Source organism: Rhinopithecus bieti, unplaced genomic scaffold (genome assembly GCF_001698545.2).
Source record: "Rhinopithecus bieti isolate Rb0 unplaced genomic scaffold, ASM169854v2 scaffold_4600, whole genome shotgun sequence".
In the NCBI taxonomy this organism is placed as follows: Eukaryota; Metazoa; Chordata; class Mammalia; order Primates; family Cercopithecidae; genus Rhinopithecus; species Rhinopithecus bieti.
This window is the reverse complement of record NW_016804545.1, coordinates 1,460,159-1,485,405: the sequence shown is the minus strand read 5'-3', so window position 1 is coordinate 1,485,405 and position 25,247 is coordinate 1,460,159. Positions and strand designations below refer to the sequence as shown.

Below are 25,247 nucleotides of genomic sequence, written 5' to 3'. Positions count from 1 at the left end.
GTGTTAGCCAGGATGGTCTTGATCTCCTGACCTCGTGATCCGCCCGTCTCGGCCTCCCAAAGTGCTGGGATTACAGGCTTGAGCCACCGCGCCCGGCCGACTTAATGTGTTTCTGTACTGATGTGCGCATCTGAACAATTTTAAGGTGCAGAGATATTTCTAATGGAATTCAAAGCTACAGTCTCCTTTATAACAAAATCATAGTTGAAAGTGATATTACAGTTTTAAATAATTGTAATATGTCTAGTTTTTAAGAGTCAATACTGATAACTAAATTCTTAAATTTTAGGACTGAATTTGTAAGATAGGACTAATGTTACAAGACTTAGTTTTATCTTCTTAACCCAACAGTCTGGTAACTCTAACATTGTGAGATTTTAGCAAAGACTTTAATTAGCTCTATTTGTGAAAAATTCTGTGCAATACTTAGAAGCCCAGGTGGTGTTAAGTTACCATGTCCCTGTGTAATGGAAAGCTATTATTTTCTGTTAACTGCAGTTGTTTTGGAATTCAGAGTAGGTAGGCCTTTAGCACCTTCTCAAGTTTGAATTTCAAGTGAGTTTGAAAAGAACACTTAAAGTAGTGTACTTTGTGAGGGAAATCTTGTAATCAGGATACGGTGTTTCTGCGGAGCTCTCTTTCAGTTTGTAGCTGCAGAGATTTGGGGGTGAAGAGGAAAAGACAAATGGGAATTGAGAGTAATTCTTTTCTCTAAAGGATTGACTCTTCTTTTGCTACTTTTCCATTGCTCTGTTCCTTTATCCACTTCTGCCTGCCGGAATGAACATGTTAATTTGTTATCAGTTTTTGAATACTCATTGATTATGCCATCCTTTAAGTTTAGTGGGAGGGAGTACAGAAATGTAAAATGTGTGGTACTGGAAAGTGTGGCTGGGAAAGATGAAACAAACCGAGTATGTGGAGGGCTTAGAGATTGAGCTTGGTGGGCTGGAGTAGTTGGAGAAGGTTATGTGATGGGGGCGGTGGTGTTTTGTAAAAGCATTAGTTTTGAGATAGGTGCGAGAAGAAAGCACCGGTGGAGGCACAGAGGCTGAGTGAGTGTGCCATATGTGGGACTCAGTTCATATTGTGAACATTTCCTGAGCACCTGCTGTGTTTCAGGTACTGTTGGCTACAAAGACGCATACGTTCCCTGCCCTATAGAAGTTCATAAACTAGTGGGGAAGGCATCTAACCGTAATAGTATGGAATGATTAATTGTAATACTGGTTGATATCATTGTTAAAAACCTGAGCAGCAGCATTTGTAGTGGATGGCATCATTTTTAGTTATGTTTCAGTCAATTATGGTGTAAGTTTTAGAAGGGACTCAGAAATTTCTCAATAAATTTATATATATTTAACATACATACTTAAAAACTTGTATGAGTTAACTATTGCTTCATAACAAATTACTCTGAAATTTAGCAGCTTAAACAGCCAGCTTACAATAGATGAGTCAGGAATCTGAGCACAGCTTAGCTGGGTGCTCTGGCTCAGGGTGTCTCACTAGGCTGTCAAGGTGTTGGACAGGGCTGCAGTCATCGCAAGGTTTGACTGAGGTAAAATCTAGTTCTAAACTCACCTATATGGCTCTTGGCAGGCCTCAGGTCCTGTCGACCTCAGACATCAGTTCCTTGCTACACAGACCTCTCATAGAGTTGCTTACAATGTGATGGCTTATTTTCCCTAGGAAGAGGTATCTAAGAGGGCAAGGAATAAAAAACAACCTCAGATGGAAGCCACAGCCTTTTTATAACCTAATTTTGGAAGTGAAATCCCTTCACTTCTGCTATATTCTGTTTGTTGGAAGCTAGTTAGTAAATCTAGCCCATACTCAAGGAACAGAATAACCCAAGGGCGTGTCCATCAGGAGGCAGAAATAACCGAGAGCCGTCTTAGAGACTGCTTACCCAAAGTTCTACAAGGTATTGTTGTGTATTGAGAACCTCTTCATCTTTGGGTTAGAAGGAAAAAGATAGCTAGCCAAGGAACTTTTCTGATGGAAAAAACAGGTGTGATTAACCAGAACCACAAGATATTTTTGCTAAAGGTGTGTAAAGTTAGTTTCAATGTTGTGTTAATATTTACTCTACAATAGAGAAGTACAAACAAGAACAAAGCTATTGTTTGTGGCCAAGCAGAGACCAATTTTACAGTTGTGCCTCAATTTAAGTAGTATATAAGTTCCAGTGAGAACTGTGTGCTCTGAATGAACTCATTTAAAGTGGATTATAAGAACACAGTCTTCTAAAGAAACAGTGGAAATCATTTTGATTATATTCTATTTTCAGTTGGATGTGCATGCATGATAGAGATTTATGTGTACAAAGTTGAAAGATTGAATAGCGATAGAATGAAAAGAGCACAGAGTTGACCGGGCGTGGCGGCTCACGCCTATGATCCCAGCACATTGGAAGGCCGAGGCGGGCAGATGACTTGAAGTCAGTAGTTTGAGACCAGCCTGGCCAACATGGTGAAACCCCATCTCTACTAAAAATACAAAAATTAGCTAGGCACCCACCTGTAATCCCAGCTACTCAGAAGGCTGAGGCAGGAGAATCGCTTGACTCTGGGAGGCAGAGGTAGAAGTGAGCTGAGATTGCGCCTCTGTACTCCAGCGTGGGTGACAGAGCAAGACTCTGTTTCAATAAAAAAAGGAAAAGAGGCCAGGCGCGGTGGCTCAAGCCTGTAATCCCTTTGGGAGGGCCGAGGCCGGGCGGATCACGAGGTCAGGAGTCGGAGGCCATCCTGGCTAACACGGTGAAACCGCGCGTCTCTACTAAAAAAATAGCAAAAAAAGCAAGCCCGGGCCGAGGTGGCGGGCGCCTGAGCCCCAGCTACTCCGGAGGCTGAGGCCAGGAGAAGGCGTAAACCCGGGAGGCGGAGGTTGCAGTTGAGCTGAGATCTGGCCACTGGGGCACCTCGGCAGCCTGGGTGGCAGAGTAGACCCTCCTTTCAAAAAAAAAAAAAAAAAAAAAAAAGGAAAAGACCACAGAGTTTTGAAATCAGATTTGTTTCCTGGCTTCACAACCAATAAGAAATGCGACCTTGGGCCAACCTGGTGATCTCTCTGAGCCCTAGTTCCTATCTGTATAACAGAAAGCAAAAGAGAAAACATTTGGACATGAAGAATGATAGATTTAAGCTCTGCGTGATTTTACCCAGAAAAGACCAGAGTTCCCTTATTTCATACCTAAAGTATATGGCATTGGTACTTTGCAACCCATAGCGACATATAGGGAAGACAGAGTACTTAAAAAGTACTTACTACTTCAAAAGTAGTAAGGTAACACTTTTACCAAAATTATTGTAAGATTTTCTATTACAGTATAAAGACATTGATTGGAATCTATGTTGAGAAGTACTTTGAACAGGAAGTTTATTAGATGGCTATATACATGTTTCCTACCACTAATGAACAAAACTACATCTCCTATTTATGGATTACTTTATACATTTTTCTTGCTTTGATGTATTTCAAGATTGTTCCATGACAATCTTAAATGAATGAAATGCCTTTTACAAGATACTTAAATTCTTTAATCTTCAAGTTTTGCTCATAAAATTCACTCATGAATTTGATCCATCTTGGAATTTGGGTAGCTGTATCTGAGATAGGTCTCAATTTAGAAGGTTTATTTTGCCAAGGTTAAGGACACATCTGTGACACAGCCTCAGAAGGACCTGACGACATATGCAAGGTGGTTGGGCATAGCTTGGTTTTATACATTTTAGGGAGACATGAGACATCTGTCAGTATATGTAAGATGTAATTCATTGGTTGGTTCAGTCTGGAAAGGCGGGACAACTTGAAGTGGAAGGGAAAAGGGGGCGGGGGCTTCTAGGACACAGGTAGATGAGATGAAAGATTGCTTTCTTTTGGGTCTTTGATCGGCCTTTCACTGAATACACAGTTTGCATGTGAGAGGGAAGTAGAGGAATAGCCACTTATGCCTTAGTCTGATTCATTGAATCTGCATTTTTATGTAAATAATAGGGCATAGGAATCTATCAGATGTGCATTTGTCTCAGGTAAGCAGAGGGAAAACTTTGAGTTCTGTCCTTTGTCCCGCACCTTGGAAAATAAGCTATCAATTTACACTGCAAGACTGAAATCCAACAGAACTGTTTCAGGGTGGCCTGAGGCCCACAAGGAACTTTGGACAAATGTAGCTTTTTAATCTTTGTAGCTATTTTATTGAGGAATAAAATGGGAGGCAGGTTTGCCTGATGCCGTTCCCAGCTTGACTTTTCCCTTTGGCTTAGTGATTTTGGGGTCCCAAGACGTATTTTCCTTTCATATACTCTAACAAATCATATTAATAGAATTTCAGGTTACAGGTTACTTGAACTAAAACATGGATCACTACTTACTTTTTTCTCCTAAAGTAACTATGGTAACAGTGCTGGAATAACTAAGTTTGTTCTTACTCCAATTCTGAGGAATAATCATGTCCACTAGATAATGGCTTACTATTATTTGATTAATCTATATTATGAATGTGCGTTCCTGCACTGACTTTGTAATGGAGTCCTTCTTGGTTGCATTTGACACTTTCAAATTGAAATGGGCTTGTGATGGTATTATGTTTATGCAAAACAGATACAGTTCTGTTACCTTTTTTTTCCTTTTGAAATTAACATTGACTTAATTTAACATCTTCATAAAAAATGCTTTGTTGGCCGGGTGCGGTGGCTCAAGCCTGTAATCCCAGCACTTTGGGAGGCCGAGGCGGGCGGATCACGAGGTCAGGAGATCGAGACCATCCTGGCTAACATGGTGAAACCCCGTCTCTACTAAAAAAATACAAAAAACTAGCCGGGCGAGGTGGCGGGCGCTTGTAGTCCCAGCTACTCGGGAGGCTGAGGCAGGAGAATGGCGTAAACCTGGGAGGCGGAGCTTGCAGTGAGCTGAGATCCACTGCACTCCAGCCTGGGCGACAGAGCGAGACTCCGTCTCAAAAAAAAAAAAAAAAAAAAATGCTTTGCAACCTTCAGCAATGCAGTTTTGGCTGTGTTTGAGCTGAAATACAGTAATATGCTTAAATTTACTGCTTAGTTTTAGGGTGTGTATTGATAAAGAGTCGTAAGTCCCCTTTCTTGGAAAAACTGGTCGGGTAACTTTTCTTTTATCACAAGTCTCCTAGCATGTAATTGTTACATCATTGAACAGAAGAGGATTCATGGAAACTTTTAGATTGTGTGAAATCATATACTGTTAGTTAAGTTTTTTGTTTCATAGGACTTCAAAATGGGGTTTTGGTTTTCGTTGTAAACATTTTACAAAGTTTGTATCAGTAGGGCAGGGAACAATTCACTGTCTAGCCTGTAGGCACAGGAGAGCTAAATTCACAGAGGAAGGGTAACTGACTTAATTTACAATTTTAAAGAATGGGTATATAACAGACACATTTTGGTATTCTTTCTGTATGAGGAGAAAAGACACTTAAAGCACTATTGTCTTACAGATACCTTAACAAGAACACAAAGAAATTGGAAAGATGCCTATTACTGTTTTCTTCTGACCTTGTTTCTTCCCCCAACCAGTTGATTATGAAATTAGCTCACTGTGTACTGTGTCTTTATAAAGATATCTGTCTCTAGATCATTTAATAATTTGTGTTCAACCTTTATTAGGAGCAGTGGTGCATTTTGTTACAGGTTTTAGAAGCCTGTCATTTATATCAAATAGCCCTGTGTCTAGATGATGATGATGATGATGATGAAGATGAAGATGATGAATATTAGCTTATGTGTGTCTTCTGTGCCAAGCAGTGTGCTAAATGACTTTTCTCTTGGGAAACTTAGGAGGTATTCTTCATTGTTACGGTAATTTACCTGTGAAGAAACTATGGCTCAGAGAGGTTAAGGAATTTACCCAAAGCTGAGTTATATTAGAGTAGAAGGGTTTATTATTTCTTGGATTCTGTTTTACTTATAGTGATTATCTCAGAAAGCCAAAAGTAAAATCAGCGTCTTTCTTAGTTGGTACAGGCTCAGTCTTTATCCTTCTCATCCTGTTGCTAACACCCGTTTAAGGACAGTAGGAAGAACAAAATAGTTCAAGGTGCCCTTCCTTACCAAGCACATGAGTAGAAAAGTGGCAAAAGACCATTGCCAGACTGAATTACTTCCTGTATATATGTGTGTGTGTAACATCATAACATGTAATAGACACATAACATCATCTGTCTCAGTATATATTGTATGCTGCTCTACAATTTAGAAATCATCCTTGATTTCTTTTTTGCCCACATTTCAATCCATCTTTGAGTCCTGAAGGTTCTGTCTCCAGAACACATCCCTAATTCATCTGCCTGTTTCTGCTTCCACTGTTAGAACTGTAGTTTAACACTGGTTGTCTTGCCTGAACTATTGTAGTAGCCCCCTGATTTCTTCCAGTTTTTACAATTGCCTACCTATAGTCTACTCACAGAGTAGCCACAGTAATCTTTCTTAAAGCATAAAAGAGAACATGTTACTTTCCTAGCTACGAGAAACACATCAATAGATTTTCATTGCAGTTTAGAGGAAATCCGACGTCCTACACTGTAGCCTTGCTTACTGTGCTTCAAATATACTGGCCTTCTCTCTGTTTTTCATCTATAACACGTTAATATCCATCTTAAGTCTTGGTATCTGCTGTTTCCTTTACCTGGACTGCTCTGGTCATTGATTTTCTTGTGGCTGACTGTATCATTTAGGTTTCACTTCAGATGTCACCGTTTCAGTGGAGGTTCTCTCACTGATCCAGATGCTCCCTACCTTAATACTCTCTTGTATTACCATGTTTTATTTTCTTTTAGTTATCACTCTTGTTAAGTTGTTGCTCACTTGTTTGGTATTTATTTCTACCTCCATCAGAATATGAACTTCACTTCTTGAGAGCATATGGCCTCCCCTGTGCCTAGAAAAATGTAGTAGCACATAGTAGGAGCTCAATTAGTATTTATTGGAAGAGTGTAAATTTCTTTTTTCTTTTTGAGATGGAGTCTCACTCTGTCGCCCAGGCTGGAGTGCAGTGGCACGATCTCAGCTCAGTGCAACCTCTGCCTCCCAGGTTCAAGGGGTTCCTCTGCCTCAGCCTCTTGAGTAGCTGGGATTACAGATGCCTGCCACTACACCGGCTAATTTTTGTGTTTTTAGTAGAGACGGGGGTTTCACCACGTGGGCCAGACTGGTCTCAAACTCCTAACGTCAAGTGATCCACTCGCCTCAGCCGCCCAAAGTGCTGTGATTACAGGCATGAGCCACTACAGCCGGCCTAAATTTTCATTTAACACTATATTTTGAATATTTTACCACAGTCTTAAATATTCAGAACAATGGTTGTGAACTCTTGATCCACAGTCCAGATTTGGTCTAAAGACACATTTTACTTGGCTTATTACATAGTGCTGTTGTTTGAGCTATAACTTACAGTCAAGTGCACAGATCTTAAAAAGTATACAACTCGATGAACTGAACTTGTGTATACCAGTGTAACCACATCTCAGATCAAGATGTAGAAAGTCTTGGCACCCCAGAAGCCTCACTCATTTCCCTCTCTAGGCACTCCCCTTTCCCACAGGATAACTTAATACATAGAGGTTTTTTTTAAAATTAGCTACTAACATTTTAAAATTGGGAGACTTCACATAAAAATCCAGAGTTCCAGTATCTCATAAAAACATCTAAGATCAACACAACTGCTTTCCCCTTGACCACAATTTATTGTAGCCAAGAAGCAGCTGTCCACAGTATTGACATGTGTTCCCCGGGTAGCATACAGTCTTCACCCTTCCTCCTCTTCCCTCTTACCTTGAAATCAATTGCCAGTTGCCACTTACAGTTTCGTTTGAATTGCTTTTCTTATGATGGAGAAATATTTGTCTCTTCCATTGTCTCTATAAAAAAGTGAAAACATAAATGGAAATAGAAAGGGTGTCTTATACTTAGTCCATACAATTTGTAGTTTTGGCTGTTTGTTTGTTAGCCATCTAATTCTACACAACAGTTACATTTAAATGCTGTATAAATATATTGTTTTTTTTTTTAGCCATTCTATGGAAACATAAGCACGTTTTTTTGATATTGTGAATAACAAATTTTAGATTAATCTTTGTACACATCATTTTATTAGGATAATTTAGAAGTAGATTTTCTGGATCAAAATATATTTTCATTTTTAAGACTTGATACATATTGTCAGCTTTCTTGGTAGTAGTATAAATTGCTATAATCTGGAGAGAGTATATGGAAGTGTTCATTTCTCTACATCTTTGCCAACACTGGGAATTGTAATTTACAAGTTTTGCCAATATAGTTGGTAAAAACAAAAAAAATGGAAATGCTGGCCAAGAAGTTTTTCATCTTCTCGTCTACATAAGTAATTGTATTTTATTTTAAAGGATATAATATGGAAATATTACTTAGTACAATACTATACCTTAGATGTATGTTGAGTCAAATCATGTACCATGTATCTTGTATATAAAGTAATATGAATACCTCAGTAGAACTTGGGAAGCCTTTAACCTTGATCCTTACATATTATTTATATTTCTGTGTATATACACACACCATGTTCTGTCTCTGTGCATGGGAATAAATATTGCAAAATCCTTCGTTTTGAAGCACATACAACTAATTCTTAAGCATTGGGTTTATATTGGCTTTCATATTTTAAATTAGATGCTATTATTCTATAATCTGCTTTTTAAGGAGATGCCTACATAGAAGAGTGACAGCAGCTGGACTAAATGTTTAACTGCTGAACTGGTTCCTCAGGTATCCTGGCTCTAGAGATTGCTATGGGAGATTGGATGACTGTTACAGATCGAGGTCTGTCTTCAGGTAACTAAGTCTAAATAATTGTAAACTAAAGCAGAAACTGTAAAGGTGAATTTTTCAATGAAAATATAAAATAATTAGAAGATGTGACTAAAGAGAGACAAGTGGTTATAAAATACTTATTTTCATGCCTGCTGAGAACACCACTTTATTTGTATCTTTTGGAAAAAAAAGTATATAGTTTTCATAAAAAAGAGACTTTGCCCTAATTTGAAAATACCTTAAAATATGTATGTATATAGTATAATTATATCTATGTTTAAGTGTATATATATAATTCAAGTCTTTAGTAATGGAGATTATGTTAGCTTTACATAAATTTTTCTAAATTATTTATATAAGTGCCTTTTATTATTTCAGAAAGCAAAAGTATCTCTCAATATACCTCAGAAATAAAGATGTCTCCATCAAGTTTGTACTCACAGCAAGTGCTATGTTCTTCAATACCTTTATCAAAAAATGTGCACAGTTTTTTCAGTGCCTTCTGCACAGAGGATAATATTGAACAGAGTGTTTCATATCTTGATCAGGTAACATGTTTTTGTAAAAAACAATAGCGTAAATCATGTTATATAATAGAATGTATCAAAGTTATGAGAGAAACATTTGTCAAACACAAGTTTTTTGTTTATATAGTGAGTGCCCCTGAGACTTAGATTTTCAGACAACCTTGGTGATTATCTCATCTAGAGATAGCAAGTCTAACTTTTTTATCTGGAGCAGGCTGGCTTCCTCATTGTCCCAGGGGCTCCTCCACTGAGAGTCTAGCCATCACTTTATGGATGCAGAAACCCAAGTGCTTTGCTGCATGTCACAGATTTATAGCAGAGGCTAAAAGAGCCCCATCCTTTTAACTCTTTGTCCTTTGGGATATTGACCATTTTCTTAACTATTTCAAGATAGTTTTCTATTTTTCTCAGAAAAGATTTCTATCTGTTGATTTTTTTTTTTACTAAGTTGTCCAGTAACCAACCTTTTAAAATAATTCACATATATTTTTAATTTTTAATTGACAAAACTTATATAATTTGTCATGTACAACATGATGCTTCAGAAAACGCATTGTGAAATGGCACAGTGCACATACCTCAAATACTTACATCATTTTTTGTGGTAGAATTTACTCTCTCAGCAATTTTGGGAATATAGTACGTAGTTATTAGCTGAGGTCACCATGACATACAATAGATCTATTGAACTTATTCTTCCTATCTAACTGAAAGTTTATATCCTCTGACCTGTATCTCCTCAACTGTAACCAACTTTAAGAAAACATTTTCTCCTACCAGGAATTGACTACTTTTGGTTTTCCTTCATTATATGAAGAATCCAAAGGTAAAGAGACAAAGAGAGAGTTAAATATAGTAGCTGTTTTAAATTGTATGAATGAGCTGCTTGTGCTTCAGCGGAAGAACCTTCTAGCTCAGGAAAATGTGGAGACACAGAATTTGAAGCTGGGAAGTGATATGGACCATCTACAGAGCTGCTACTCAAAACTTAAGGTAAAAATTGTTATCTGTATTTTGATGCCATAATTATATAATTGAATACTATAAATTTTTACTGACTTTATTAAATATTTCAGGGTTTTCTTAAGCTTTAGGGTTTTCTTTTTAAACAGGTAAATAAAAGTGAACTTATAATTTGCACACATCTGCTTCCTAATACCTACAGTATATTGATGGCATTAATTTTTTGAGCTGTTTAATGACTTGCTGAATCTGTAAAAAGTTAGGAAATATTCTATGCTCTGGGAAAATAAAATAACGATTCTGTCATCCAATCTTGGTTAAGAAAGTATATGCTTCATTTAAAAGTCTTATTGTAAGAGGCTGCACAAGTTAATTCCAAGAAAAATATTATTGAGGCATCTATGATGCCACATGAGCTAAGGCTCAATAGTTAAAGCAGACTAGATAACTTCTCTTAGAAGCCTTGGGTCTCTGGAAAAGACTATAGAAAAATGCTTAGTAAACTTTCTTTTCTCTTAAAAAAAAAAAGGAAGTATTTTTCACAGGACCATTGAACCTACTAACTTTAAAATGTAGAATATTTGATACTGGTTTCTGTTTTGATTTCTTTCTTTTTCTTCCTTTTATGTTTTCATTTGTATTTTAAAAATGTTTATCCAGGGAGAAGGGAACAAGGTGTTCAAAATCATGGTGTGGTCGGGACTTATAGTTGTATGTTATTAAGGATGTAATATAAATCAAGTCAAATTTTTTCCTAAATATGCTATTCTATATTGGGTTTTGTGATTTGTGAAAATCAAAGCCTTTGCGTTTGTATACTGTCAGATGATCAGCTTCCTTTTAGTTTTTCATCTGTTGGTCCATGCCCCTTTACTTTTCCTTATTTTTCTTTGTGTGCATCCTCCCCCACCGCACGCCGTCTAAGAAAACAATCAAAAAACCCACTCAGAATCTTGAATCTTCGAGCTCTGTGAGGGAATAATAGGACCTCTCTATAGAATATTTAAAAATCCCCTAGCAGGAAATGTGCTGTGATGATGTGGCATAGAGTTGGCCTACATGGGAACACTAGAAACACTTGGGGATTGGTTTAGAGACATCTTCGCTCTTTACGAGCACCTGTGCCTACCAGTCTGTCATTGATAATGCTGTCTTATGTTGTCTTCTTGGTTCATACACAATGATGAAAGTGTGTTTTCTCGTAGTAATGTTTTTAGGCTTTTGTGCATCCTATATTCCTAAAGGGTAGAGATGATCCAGCTATGTCTCTTGGGGAAACTGTGGTAGATTGGAAAGGGTAGTTGGTGCCCCCCAGGCTTGTGAAAAGGTTATGAGTTATAGATGGTACTTTAATCCTGATCAGAGAGAACTATGGAAGGTCTTATTAAGGATTGGGCTGATCCAGAGGTTGTAACCCTTGGCCATGTGTCTTATAAGTAGCTAGTAAATCATTATGATATGTTGGTGATCTGAGACTATTGAGCCTTTCCTTCAAGGAGTGGTCCCATTTATTAGGACTACCCAGAGCAGGGACTGTTTCTTCAGGATGTCTTCTAATATGGGATTTGACCTAGGCCAGAATCTTGTTATTTTGAGTCAACTGTGGACAGAAATGTGTATTCAATGGGGAAAGTTGCTAATCTATCTGGAAAAGTTTCTAGATCTAGCATATGATTAATTCAACTTGTTGAACAAAAATGTATTGCATATGTGCTAGGCACTGAGTTTCAAAGTTGAGTGAAGCCCCAGTCTTAGTTCATGAGGAGACTGCAGTCCAGGGAAAGGAGACATATTGAAACATAACTGTTTGCTTCATTAGTTGTTCTTGGGGTAGGAAGCAAGGGAAGGCTTCACGGAGAGGTAACACCTGATCTGAGATTGGAAGAATGAGTAGAAATTTGCTAGTGCTTGAAAATGTCATTCTAGGCAGAGTATATGACTTGTATAAATGTGTAGCAGCGTAAGAGATCACTGCACTTTAGAGGAACCACAAATATCTCTGTTGGGGCTGCGATGAGTATGTGATGGGTATGAAGAGTGGTATGAGGTAAGACTGGAGCCTTGTCTCCAGATGGTATAAAAGGAATTGTACGAAAACAGTGAAGCACTGAGGAGTTGTAAACAGGAGGAAGACAATGCGTAAATATTCTGGCAGTGGGGTGGAGAAATTATAGGGGAATTGCAGACTTGAATTTGGGATGGAGTTAGGGGGCTCAGAAGCCCTGGTGATAAGAATGCCTGTTAGCGACCCTTTGCTGAGGTTTTGGACTTGAACTAAGGTAGTGCTAATGGGGATAGTAAGTAAGATTGAGATCTGATGAACACTTAGGAAGTAGAATGGGTAGGATTTTATGAAAAATTGAATTTGGAGAATAGGAGTCATGAATTCAAGACCCCATTCAGGTCTCTGCCTTGAGTTACTGAGGATGGTGATGTAGTTCACTAAGAAAGGAAGGAGGGGTGCATGCGGATGTTCAGGGGTGACGCTGAGTTCAGGTAAAGTGTTGATCATCACGTGGAGCGAATTTCTGATTTGATGTATATGCTACGTATCACCTGGCCTAGTGCCTGTAAGTTATGTCATGCCAACTGATCTGTCCTAGCAGTAATAGTAAGTTTTACACATTCAAAACAAGGGTGCCAAAAATTGACAACCTTAGTTATCCAGGTTATACTCCTACATTTTCTGTATCTTCTTGAGATCTGTTCTTACAGAAATTGTGCAAGTTATTATTTATGGTCGGTTATGACAACTTGATTGGCTTTTGAATTTTATACAAATATTAGTACAATTTAAAAAATATTCCATATGGGTGGCCTCATGCAGAACTTGGCACAGTTCCTCAGGAAATGCAGTAAGTTGAAAAGGAGCATCTTGTCTCATACTAATTCTGGATTTGCTGCCATTCCTCTCTGGAAAGTACCTTCAGAGACTTTACCACCTGCAGGGAGAAGTGGTGTCACACAGAAGTCCCATTTCTGTGACTCGACGTGTTGCCACTTTGCTTGGTCGCCCATCTTTTTCTTCAGACTTAGCTCCAAATCACTTTTGCTTCTTTTTCAAAGCCAAGTACACTCTCGAAGGATGATGGCATTGCTGTATTTGAGGAGATCTTCAAAACGTGGTATAGAAGTGTTAAAAGTATTAATAATAAACTTTAAAAATATTCAGGGGCAGCATCATGGAGTGATGCTCTTTCCAGGGATCCATTTTGAAGCACTTTTTAATATATGTACAAAATTTGATATATAAATTACAATTTGATGTGTAAATTTAAATGTTATAATTTTATGGTGTACTTTGTAATAATTCCTTTAAATAAACATTTCACGTGCCACTAACATTTGATTTTGACTAATGAACAGTAGGATGTATAACTTCTTGTTACTGATCTTTTAAGGATTCAATTATTCTAAATCCTTTATTAATTTTAATCAGAATTACATGTAAATGTTTTAGGAACAACTGGAAACTTCCAGGAGGGAAATGATTGGGCTTCAGGAAAGAGATAGACAGTTACAATGTAAGAACAGGAATTTGCATCAGCTACTAAAGAATGAGAAAGATGAGGTGAGTTGTCAGTTACTGCAGATGAAGTTTAAGTGAATTTTTGTTTTCTTTGTAATATGAGATGACCATAAGAGCCACTTTACTTGAAAAAGAAAGAACCATTTATTCATCTTTCCCCGAATTGGTACGGTAGACCTTTGTGTATAGTATTTAACTGGAAGGTCAGGAACCCTCTCCACCACAGCTCCCGTCACCAGTGGATCCATTTGGCTTAGATATTAGTTCATAGCTGGTAACAGTCAGTGTCCTGGACTGCCCTTCCTGGACTCATGTTCACTGTCACTTTTTCTTAGGCACAAGAGTGCTTTAAATGCGGATCTTTTATTCTCTGCTGTACCTGTACGTGATAGCGGAGGTGCCCCTTCTTGCATGCACTGTCTTAAATACTGACATTGTTCATCTAGTCAAGCAGTTTCTTCATTAAATGGGCACAGAAGCAGTTCACATTAAAAATCTAATTTCTGACACAAAAGATACAATTCTAATTTCTGCTTTAGTGGTTATTTAGCAGAATTCTAATTTCTACTTTAGTGGTTACTTGGACCTATAGCACTAATGCATTTCAAAATATTATTTTTTCATTTTTGTAGGAAGAAACCGTTATGTTTTTATTGCTCTAAAGTATAACCTCTGACTATTTAATAACTATAAAAATATAATAGTTTCAGTGTTTTATGTTGTTTGAACTATAATTAAAGACTTCTGAGGAGTGTATTTCTTTAAAGAGCCCTGGAGTGGTTTAGATAGATTTGTTTTACCATATTTGTTTATTTAGTAGTATATTTAGTAAGTAGGTAATTAGTATTTAAACTGTAAGGTTGCTTATACATGTTTCCTTGAGTTCGCAGACAATTCTGACTAGATCTGTTGATTACATTTAAGCGGTTTGAATACAGTTCATCTTTGGTAGGGATTAAGTTAATCATGTTAATCCCTAGCAGGGATTGGGAATAGCTTGATAAAAGAATAGGACATACTCTATCAGGAGCTGCCTGAGAAACTGTCATTGATCTGAACTTTGAACAGCAGCGTCTGGCACGTAATACACACTCAGCAAATATTTGGACTGGATTATTCTGCTGTTTGGAGTTACTTTTATTTGAGAATTGTTTTAATTAGAAAATGAGCCTGCTTACCTGCTGCCATGTGCCACAGGCTTAATTCACTTTGTCACAGATTAACAAAAGTATAAGTGATTTTAAGTCGGTAATATAAGGAGTTCACTTAAAATGATCAGATGAGTTCAGTTTATCTCAGATAAAGCTTTAATCATTTTAATACTTCCATAAGAATATCTGGTTTTTAAATGTTCAGAGTCTATATGTAAGGTAAAAGGTACAGGAGATAATTCAGAAAATTAGCACTTCTAGAAATTTCAGAATTAAACTTTATATGATTCATATAATATTTTAAAAAGTGGTTTCTACTGGTTACAAATAAGGAAGAATCATCCTAGGATTTTAAAACCTATATGGGGAGATGAATTTTAGGATTTTTCTCTTTCGAATTTGTGAATTGTCACCGGGCTTATAATAGCAAATGCCTTTTTCAGGTACAGAAATTACAAAATATCATTGCAAGTCGAGCTACTCAGTATAATCATGATATGAAGAGAAAAGAGCGTGAATATAATAAACTGAAGGAACGTCTACATCAACTTGTTATGAACAAGAAAGATAAGAAAATAGGTAAACAGCTGGCAAAGATCAGCTAAGGGAATAAATTAGCTAATACTATGCTTAGAGATAATTGTAAAAGGATTGAACACAGTAACTCGTGAAATGTTATTTTCATGCTTTATACAATTGCTTTTCGGTGGTGGTGGTTTATATAAAAAATTTAGACAGCTGGTTAGTGGAAAATAAGTCATTTTGCCTTGCTTTATTTAATTGCATGTGTTTTTTAACATGACCAGTGTAGAATTAATCCATAGAGAAAAACTAAGCCAGAGGACATTCTAATTTTCCATATCGAAGAATTGATAATATTAAAAATCAGGGTCAGTTTCTGAGTGTCAAAATAGAGTAAACCTCATAAAATTTATCATCGGACCAAATCGTTCATGTCAGTTTGAGTTCCTTTAAATAAGTTTAGCTGTGCATTTTTGGAGAAACTAGTCAAAAGGATGGACTTTGAAAGTTAGGCGTGTGTGTGTCTAAGGTATACTTTTTTGCTAATAGTAGGCTTTTTCAAAAGTTTAAACCAGTTCGTCCAAATATGTGGATAATTTCAAGTAGATAGTGTAAATTAAAAAGCAAAGAAATAGGCCGGGCGCAGGGGCTCAAGCCTGTAATCCCAGCACTTTGGGAGGCCGAGACGGGCGGATCACGAGGTCAGGAGATCGAGACCATCCTGGCTAACACGGCGAAACCCCGTCTCTACTAAAATACAAAAAACGAGCCGGGCGAGGTGGCGGGTGCCTGTAGTCCCAGCTACTCGGGAGGCTGAGGCAGGAGAATGGCGTAAACCCGGGAGGCGGAGCTTGCAGTGAGCTGAGATCCGGCCACTGCACTCCAGCCCGGGCGACAGAGCAAGACTCCGTCTCAAAAAAAAAAAAAAAAAAAGCAAAGAAATATGAAAGTAGATCTTTACAATACAGTTTTACTGGCCTGGTATAAATACGAGACACAAGAAGTGTGTGTATTAATTTATTGAAGAGTGGTTTCCAAGTGACTATAGGTAGTCCTCTAACATACATTATACCATGACACCCCTAAACTGTCTTACCTTAGATTTGAAAAACGGGCGATGAGCATACGTTTCAGGCTGTCATGTGGTACACTCTGCCTGCTGTCAGCAAGCAGTTTAGTGTTGACTACATCACTGTCATTCTACAGCAGAGCTGTTGGAGGTAGCCGAATACTTTATTTTTTAAATTATTGAAAAATAGAAATGAAGATTCAGTAATACACAGTTAAGATTGGAAAGCTTTAGGTATCCTGAGTTAATCTTACTCATTAGGAGAATCATTGGTTTTTAAGGTTAGTTAGCCTCATGTTCATTCATGAAGGAAAAAAAATTAAAAAGCAGGATGAAACGCTGAAAGTATATTTTTAAATTTATTTTATTTTATTATTACTATTTTTTGAGACAGAGTCTCGCCCTGTCGCCCAGGCTAGAGTGCAGTGGCGCGATCTCAGCTCACTGCAAGCTCTGTACCCCGGGTTTACGCCATTCTCCTGCCTCAGCCTCCAGAGTAGCTGGGACTATAGGCGCCCGCCACCGCGCCCGGCTAATTTTTTCTATTTTTAGTAGAGACGGGTTTCACCTTGGTCTCGATCTCCTGACCTCGTGATCCACCCGCCTCGGCCTCCCAAAGTGCTGGGATTACAGGCGTGAGCCACCCGCCCAGCCGAAATGCTGAAAGTATAAAATATAATACAGAGAAGTTTATTAAGGATTTAGTTCTGGAAACAGAGCTCTTCCATTATAGGGGCCTAACTGTTTCCTGGTCCAATCAGAAGTGACAGTTTCATAATGATTTTATTAACTCTAAGATTACAATAATTTACTCTTATTTCCTTCTTATGCCAAATGTTTCCATGTCCACCTGCGGCAGAAGGTATTATACACTACCAGGGGCTTTGACTCCTTTGATGAAGATGAAGATGTTAATGTTAACGGGGCATGGCAAACTTTTTCTGTATAGATGCATATAGTAAACATTTTCAGTTTTATGGGATCTATAGCTTATTTGTTGCACCTACTTATCTCTGCCATTGTAACAGGAAAAGTAGCCATAGGCAGTATGTAAACAAGTAGATGTGGCTGTGTTCCCATAAAGCTTTATTTACAAAATCAGGCAGCCAGCCTGTGGGCCATTATCAGCCAACCCTGATAATGAAATTAATAATGATAAAGTAACATTTATTATGTACTTACCATGCGCCAGATACTGTGTTCACTCTACAGTGTTGGGTGCTTTAACAGTTATTTCTTTGTCTTCACAACTCTTTGGTAGATACTTTTGTTATTCCCAGTGTCCAAGAAGAAACAGGCTTAGCAGTTAAATAATGTGCCGAGATCTCATTGCTTCCAAGTGGTGGAACTAGAAACTCGAAAATTAGGCTGTTTAAGCCCAAATCCTAACCTATATACCAGATTCACTTTCACCACATATGTGTATAGAGTGCATTAGAGTTTTAGATGCTTAAGCATGTATGGTAAGAATTAATTTTTTGTGTTCATGTTTGTAGCTATGGACATTTTGAATTATGTTGGGAGAGCTGATGGAAAAAGAGGCTCCTGGAGGACTGGTAAAACTGAAGCCAGGTAAAGTCCAGTTTAAATTGATAAATGTAATCAGACTTCCTTCTATCCTGCATTTTCATACTGACAGTTTCTTTCTCAGGAATGAAGATGAAATGTATAAAATTCTCTTGAATGATTATGAATATCGTCAGAAACAAATCCTAATGGAAAATGCTGAACTCAAGAAGGTTCTTCAACAGATGAAAAAGGAAATGATTTCCCTTCTTTCTCCCCAAAAGAAGAAACCTAGAGAAAGAGTAGATGATAGTACAGGAACTGTAAGTGGCTCTTTCCTCTCTAATATAGTCTTCAGATTGCTAATAAGAATAATGAAAACATATGATAGGCATTCCCAATGGGGACACTATTGATATTTTGAATAGGACACTCACTGCTATGCTACTTTCAGTTACCGTGACAACCAAAAAGACTTCCTGTATGTTTTCAGACGTTTCCTGAAAAATACTGCAGATGATTTTCCAGGAAATTAATACATGTCAAGCACTGTAAGAAGTGCTTTATAAGCATTGTCTCATTTTATAATATTCCTTGTAACATATGAGATTATTTCATATAATTTGATGATTTAGATACTGTAAATATCCCCATTTTATAGATAAGGAAACTAAGGCATAATACTTACTAGCCCAGTATCACACGTGACAGTGCTAGGATTTCAATCCAAGTTTGCCTTACTCCAAAGCTCACGATCATAACCACTGTGTCAAATATCCTTTCAGTTGTTTTAGTATTAAGTACTCTACTTTTCACAGAGTGAAACTTTCGTTAACGTTGGGAACCAAATAATCAGTTCATAAATTTACTGAGTGTTTTTTATGTTCTGGTCTCTGGAAAGGAAAAATTTTGACTTTTCCCCTCAAGAAGCTCTTTTTGGGAGAGACAGATGTGGAGACATGATTATTACATTATTAGGTGCTGTAATAAGGTGGTGCAGTGTGCAGAACAGTTATGGCAATCAAGGCATCACAGAGAAAGTGACATTTTCACTGCTTCTTAGAAAATAAGTATTTTTGAGGTTAAAAAAAAAAAAACATGGAGAAAGCATTCCAGAGAACGGGAGTAATACATGCAGAGGTCTGAAAAAAAAATCACATAATGGTGAAAAGTTCGTTTTACTTAATTGCTTTACATGTAAGTTAAAATCTTAGGTTTCAGCAAGTTCACATTAGTAATTAAAATCTGCAAATAATGTTGATGGAAAATGCTAGTTAACAGCAAGGTACCAGAACTTACTTTTTAAACCAGTATTTGAGGATTATTTATTTTGTGGTATTATGCATCAGTCCAGCTGATAAACCCATCCCAGCACTTACCTTTTCTTTTTTATTCCTTAACGTTTTTTTAAAAAATATTACTTGAATATTCTTTTTTTTTTTTTTTAAGAGACAGAGTCTTGCTCTGTCACCAGGCTGGAGTGCGGTGGCACAATCTTGGCTCACTGCAAGCCCTGCCTTCCGGGTTCAGGTGATTCCCCTGCATCAGCCTCCCGAGTAGCTGGAACTACAGACACCTGCCACCACGCCTGGCTAATGTGTGTGTGTGTGTGTGTGTGTGTGTGTGTGTGTGTGTGTGTGTGTTAGTAGAGATGGGGTTTCACCATGTTGGCCAGGATGGTCTCAATCTCCTGACCTCGTGATCCCCCCTCCTCGGCCTCCTAAAGTCCTAGGATTACAGGCGTGAGCCACCACGCCAGGCCTTTTTGAGACGGAGTTTTGCTCTTGTTGCCCAGGCTGGAGTGCAGTGGCACCATCTGAGCTCACCACAATCTCCGCCTCCCGGGTTCAAGCGATTCTCTGCCGCGGCCTCCAGAGTAGCTGGGATTATAGGCATGCACCACCACACCCAGCCAATTTTGTATTTTTAGTAGAGATGGGATTTCTCCATGTTGGTCAGGTTGGTCTGGAATTCCCGAATATCTTTTACATTCTCCATTTTGAGGCCTGCTTGACCTCTTATATGTAGTTAACCTTTTATCTCAAACTCTGTCACTTCTAGTCAGTTGTTAACATTCACTAATACTTCTTAAAGGTTAGCATAGTGTCCGTTACTCCTGCAGCATCTTCAGTTTTTGCTCCAACCTTAATGTCTCATCACCAGATTTCAGTCAGCAAAAGTATGTGGTAAATCAGGGAGATCTTTCTCCAGTGATTAAACCTTCCTCACCCCCATTACTCAGCCAGTGGGTAGTATCCTGTATAATTCTTCATAATTCAAATGTTTAAGTGGACTAACAACGATCTCTTGAATATATTTTCTAGTTTTAAAAGATCCATTTTCTAGCTCCCTTTTCTCTTTCATTTTGTAGGGAAAGATTTTTGAAGCATTATAGCAAGAGAAATAGATGTAATGTTGGAATGCCTAGGTAGCATCCAGGTTTCATTTATTATTTGACCTACTTGTAGCTAAAATGTATACCGAAAATTCAGGTAAAATGAGTTTGTTGTTTTGTTTTTTGGTTTTTTAGAGGCAGGGTCTTGTTGCCCAGGCTGGTCTTGAACTCCTGGGCTTAAACAGTCCTCCCACCTTGGCCTTAACAAAGTGTTGGGATTACAGGTGTGAGCCACTGTGCCCAGCCAAATTTTTTATTTTCACTTTGTGGTTACAGAGTTCTGTTCAATCTGAGAAATGTGCAATAATTACTCATTTTCCTTTTTTTGAGACGGAGTCTCACTCTGTCGCCAGGCTGGAGTGCAGTGGTGCCATCTTGGCTCACTGCAACCTCTACCTCCTGGTTTCAAGCGATTCTCCTGCCTCAGCCTCCTGAGTAGCTGGGACTACAGGCACGTAACACCACGCCCAGCTAATTTTTGTATTTTTAGTAGAGACAGGGTTTCACCATGTTGGCCAGGATGGTCTTGATCTCTTGATCTTGTGATCCGCCCGCCTCGGCCTCCCAAAGTGCTGGGATTACATACAGGCGTGAGCCACTGCGCCTGGCCAATAATTTTTTCTAACAGATTCGTAGTATTCTAATAGGCTTTAAAATGTTCAGAAGACAATTTGTGCTTCCTTGGAAGAGTTACTGGCAAGTAGCTTTTGAGGATTGGCAGGGGCTAGAATCACCATGAGCCGGATCCTGGGCCATTCCCTGTCTGCTCTGCCTCCGAAACCCTGACCTCTACTAGCCCGTTGCTGACCTCAACTACTGATAGAGTTCTTCAGACTCAGTTGCTCCCTCATCCTGCTGATCTCTATGTGAGAGCAGTCAAACCAGCCCTTCTTTCTTTTCAGCTTTTATCTTCCTTTTTACCCCAGCAAGATTTTTATTGTTCAAATTAGTGAATCATATCTTTCTACTTCCTGAATATTAATGACAAATTAGAACTACTTTTTGTAGATGTGGGTTATTATGACATATATCCATTTTAGTATTGTTTCCCCATGTTCTTTATCCTGCTTTGATTCTGTATGATCATATATCAGTAAAGTTTGCTACTTCTTTATGAATTCGTGTTTTGGCAGAATACAAAGAAAAATATCTCCAGTTGTGTAAAAAAGTACATGAGGAAAATAGAATTAACAGTTGCTTCTATTAAATACTTCAGAGATTATTTCACAAATGCATTTCTTTAAGCAGCCTAGGATTAGAAACAAGTTGATCTAATGTCAAATATCAGTTCTGCCTCTTAGTTGTAATGCTGCTTCTCTAAGCCTCGGTTTTCCTACATTGTAATGAGCTGAGTGTTAAATAACGTGTGAAAACATCCAACACATTAGACAGGTAGTGATATCTCCTCAGACAGCTTCATGACTCTTGTCATTAACTGTATTTGGATTCAAATGCAGGTTTAGAGAGAGCTGAATTTAGGAGTCTCTGTCATTTTTTTTTTCTTCCAAGACATTTATGTTAAATACTGGGTCATATATGCATAAGACACAGCACAGAAATGATTCGGATGCGGCTCCCTCTGGAAATCAAACTGAAGACTACTTGCCTGAGCATCTAAAGCTGTTGTAAGGTGGTAGCCTTTCCTCTTCATCTCTCTCCACTTGTAGGTTATTTCTGATGTTGAAGAAGACGCCGGAGAACTGAGCAGAGAGAGTATGTGGGATCTTTCCTGTGAAACTGTGAGAGAGCAGCTTACCAACAGCATCAGAAAACAGTGGAGAATTTTGAAAAGTCATGTAGAAAAACTTGATAATCAAGGTAACCACTGCTTCTCTGCATGTAAAGTGAGTTGTGACATTTGGTAAGGTGTTGATTTTCAGTCACTTAGAAAGCTACATCTGTAGGCTTAGAGCTAAAGTACTGTACTTCAGTTTGGTAGTTTGAAAGCAAGATTTTGCATACATTTATGTTTTCATTTTATTTTATTTTACTTTCTGACACAGAACCTTGCTCGGTCACCCAGGCTGGAGTGTAGTGGTGTGATCTCGGCTCACTGTAACCTCCGCCTCCCAGGTTCAAGTCATTTCTCCTGCCTCAGCCTCCTGAGCAGCTAGGACTATAGGCGCGCATCACAGCCAGCTAATTTTTTGGTGTGTTTTTAGTAGAGATGGAGTTTCGCTGTGTTGGCCAGGCTCATCTTGAACTCCTGGCCTCAAGTGATTTACCTGCCTTGGCCTCCCCAAAGTGTCCAGATTACAGGTGTGAGCCACAGTGCACAGCCGAGATTTTACATACATTTAGAGGTGAGGTTTGAACCTCACTGAGAAAAATACACTTTGGTCTCAGTGAATGTTTGAAAAGAGGACATCATGGATCCATCTGCTCTGGATGCAGTATATAATCGAATAAAGATAACTGAGTCGGGATAAAAGACTACACATTGGATATAGTGTATACTGCTTGGGTGATGGGTGCACCAAAATCTCAGAAATCACCACTAAAGATCTTATTCATGTAACCACACACCACCTGTTGCCCCCCCAAAAAGAGAGAAAACTGAGTCTCTTTTACTGACTCTCAAAAAATCAAGAAATATTTATCATAGTATAGATAGGAACCTTTTGCTTATTTCTAGATGCTTGCAGATTACTGTGTTCCTAGTAATTCACTTAAAATTATTTTTAAAATAATAGATGTTTAATGCAAAATATTAATTTGGAAGTATATAAAGTAGAATATCCAGGTCTCCGTTCCGTACATATAACACTTAACAGTTTGGTGCATATTTTTCTAGACTTTCCTCTATGGATTTGCAAGATACTTATTTTTAAAAAATTTTTTTAAATTGAATATCACCTATATTTTTCTTTAGTGTGCTTTTTTCACTTTATTATTTCAGACATTATTCTTTTTCCTTATACATAGCTCTACATTGATGAATATATTCTTAATATTTTCTACTTGGTAAAGTTTGCTTTTAAATTAGGAAAATGAAGATTTCTGCTCAGTAAATGAAGCCTATTTAAAGAAAAAAATTTAAATAGTCAAAATATGAACTCAATGCCGTTGTGTTAAGTAGTAAAGAGCAATCAGCAAAATTATTACAACACCAAAATGAATATACTCGAGATTTTGTTCATTTGAGTCAGTGCTGTCTACTAGCAAACAGCAAGTGTGTTTGGACTTCGTGTTTGTTGAACTTAATATTTGAGAGCAAGATTTGTGACACGTCATTGATCTTTGAAGCAGTGTCAACAGAAACATAATGATTTTATTTTTCTCTTCTCTGAATATGGCCATTTTGTCTGTTTTTAATTAGGACATAATCTTGAATAAATATGGATTACAAATTAAATGTTGGCAATAGAGCTCCATTTGTAAGCATATCATTTAGTCTTAAAATTGTACAAATGTATAATTGTCATGAACTCCTGTAGTTGCTGTGCTTCTTAAAAATTTTTTATGTTAAAATAATATAAATGTAATTTTGTTATAGCTTATGAAATTTTAAAAAGCCAAAGAACATAACTACTTTCTAGAAAACCTATAAAATTCCAGAAAGATAAAAGTTCTGAGAGCCCTTGTTTTAAAGATACGTGCAAAAACGCTGTAAACTAAATGGTGGCTATAAAACCTATGTCAACTTACTGATTTTGTCTTAGTTTCAAAGGTACACCTGGAAGGTTTTAATGATGAAGATGTAATCTCACGACAAGACCACGAACAAGAAACTGAAAAACTTGAGTTAGAAATTCAGCAGTGTAAAGAAATGATTAAAACTCAGCAACAGCTTTTGCAGGTGAATATGAATTACCTTTTAAAACTATTCTCCATGAAAAGCCAGAGTTGTGCTGAACCTTAGCAGATTTGTATTCCTTTATTTCATAAGGCCCTGGTATTTGACAGTTTTCTAGTCTATGTTCCCTGCTAACAGATACGTTGTGTACCATTCCTTAAATAGTCCATACTTTGCTAGTTGGGGTAGTAGCTTTCGGGAAATGGGAATTCTCGTTTGACTTTTGGATTCTTAATAATTTCTATTCCTGCCCTGAAGTTTGACCCGCCTTCCCTTGCTTTCATTTCAAGTTGTTGGAGTGTTGCAGGGCCCCTCAGGAACTTACTATGTTTTAAATTTTAATAGCAGCAGCTCGCTACTGCATGTGATGATGATACCACTTCACTATTACGAGACTGTTACTTGTTGGAAGAAAAGGAACGCCTCAAAGAAGAATGGTCGCTTTTTAAAGAGCAGAAAAAGAATTTTGAGAGAGAAAGACGAAGCTTTACAGAAGCCGCTATTCGCCTGGGATTGGAGGTATTTTAAATAATGGTAGTGCTTTTGAAAATACTGGGGGTGGGTGGGCCTTAGTAGAATGCTTCTAAGGTCTACTTTGGTTTCTTGCTATTTACTTATTTTCTAAAATATTTACTGGTGATCTCATAAATAATTTGAAATGAAAGGGAGGCTGAGCATATAGAATGGGATTATTTCCCCTTACCAGATTTGAGAACTGAACTTAAAAAAAAAAAAAAAAAAGCCTATAAGCATTTATTACTCCTTTCAGATTGGCTTTCTCCTGCTAAGAGATTTCCACAAGAAATCTCTTTTGGGTATCCATCATTCATCCACTGTCAGTAGGTGTGGTGTCAGAAGACAGTGCAACAAAGACTACGTTTGCTGTTTAAAAAGGAAGTATAATAAAAAAATTAAGTTCTCTTTTCCCCAGTCCACTATTGTTATATATACGCTCTACAGCTTTTTTTTTTTT

The 25,247-nt window shown here is 37.7% G+C and overlaps 1 protein-coding gene across 14 annotated transcripts in view; it reads left to right on the top strand.

Annotated features, from left to right (window-relative positions):
- SSX2IP (SSX family member 2 interacting protein) overlaps positions 1-25,247 on the top strand; it is a 56,033-nt gene that overhangs the window by 17,633 nt on the left and 13,153 nt on the right. For 12 of the 14 annotated variants that reach the window (XR_001884897.1, XR_001884898.1, XM_017869134.1 and 9 more), the window contains 10 exons: positions 8,706-8,837; positions 9,195-9,364; positions 10,124-10,336; positions 13,767-13,877; positions 15,430-15,565; positions 18,074-18,149; positions 18,229-18,406; positions 22,146-22,296; positions 24,141-24,277; positions 24,620-24,793. Coding sequence is in view for 11 of the 14 variants with exons in the window: in XM_017869134.1 (XP_017724623.1) it covers positions 8,795-8,837; positions 9,195-9,364; positions 10,124-10,336; positions 13,767-13,877; positions 15,430-15,565; positions 18,074-18,149; positions 18,229-18,406; positions 22,146-22,296; positions 24,141-24,277; positions 24,620-24,793 (1,389 nt within the window). In the remaining 3 variants the exon portion in view is untranslated. Of the gene's footprint in view, positions 1-8,705; positions 8,838-9,194; positions 9,365-10,123; positions 10,337-13,766; positions 13,878-15,429; positions 15,566-18,073; positions 18,150-18,228; positions 18,407-22,145; positions 22,297-24,140; positions 24,278-24,619; positions 24,794-25,043; positions 25,168-25,247 lie in introns of all 14 variants that reach the window. The other 2 variants (XR_001884899.1, XM_017869132.1) reach the window with 2 other exon arrangements.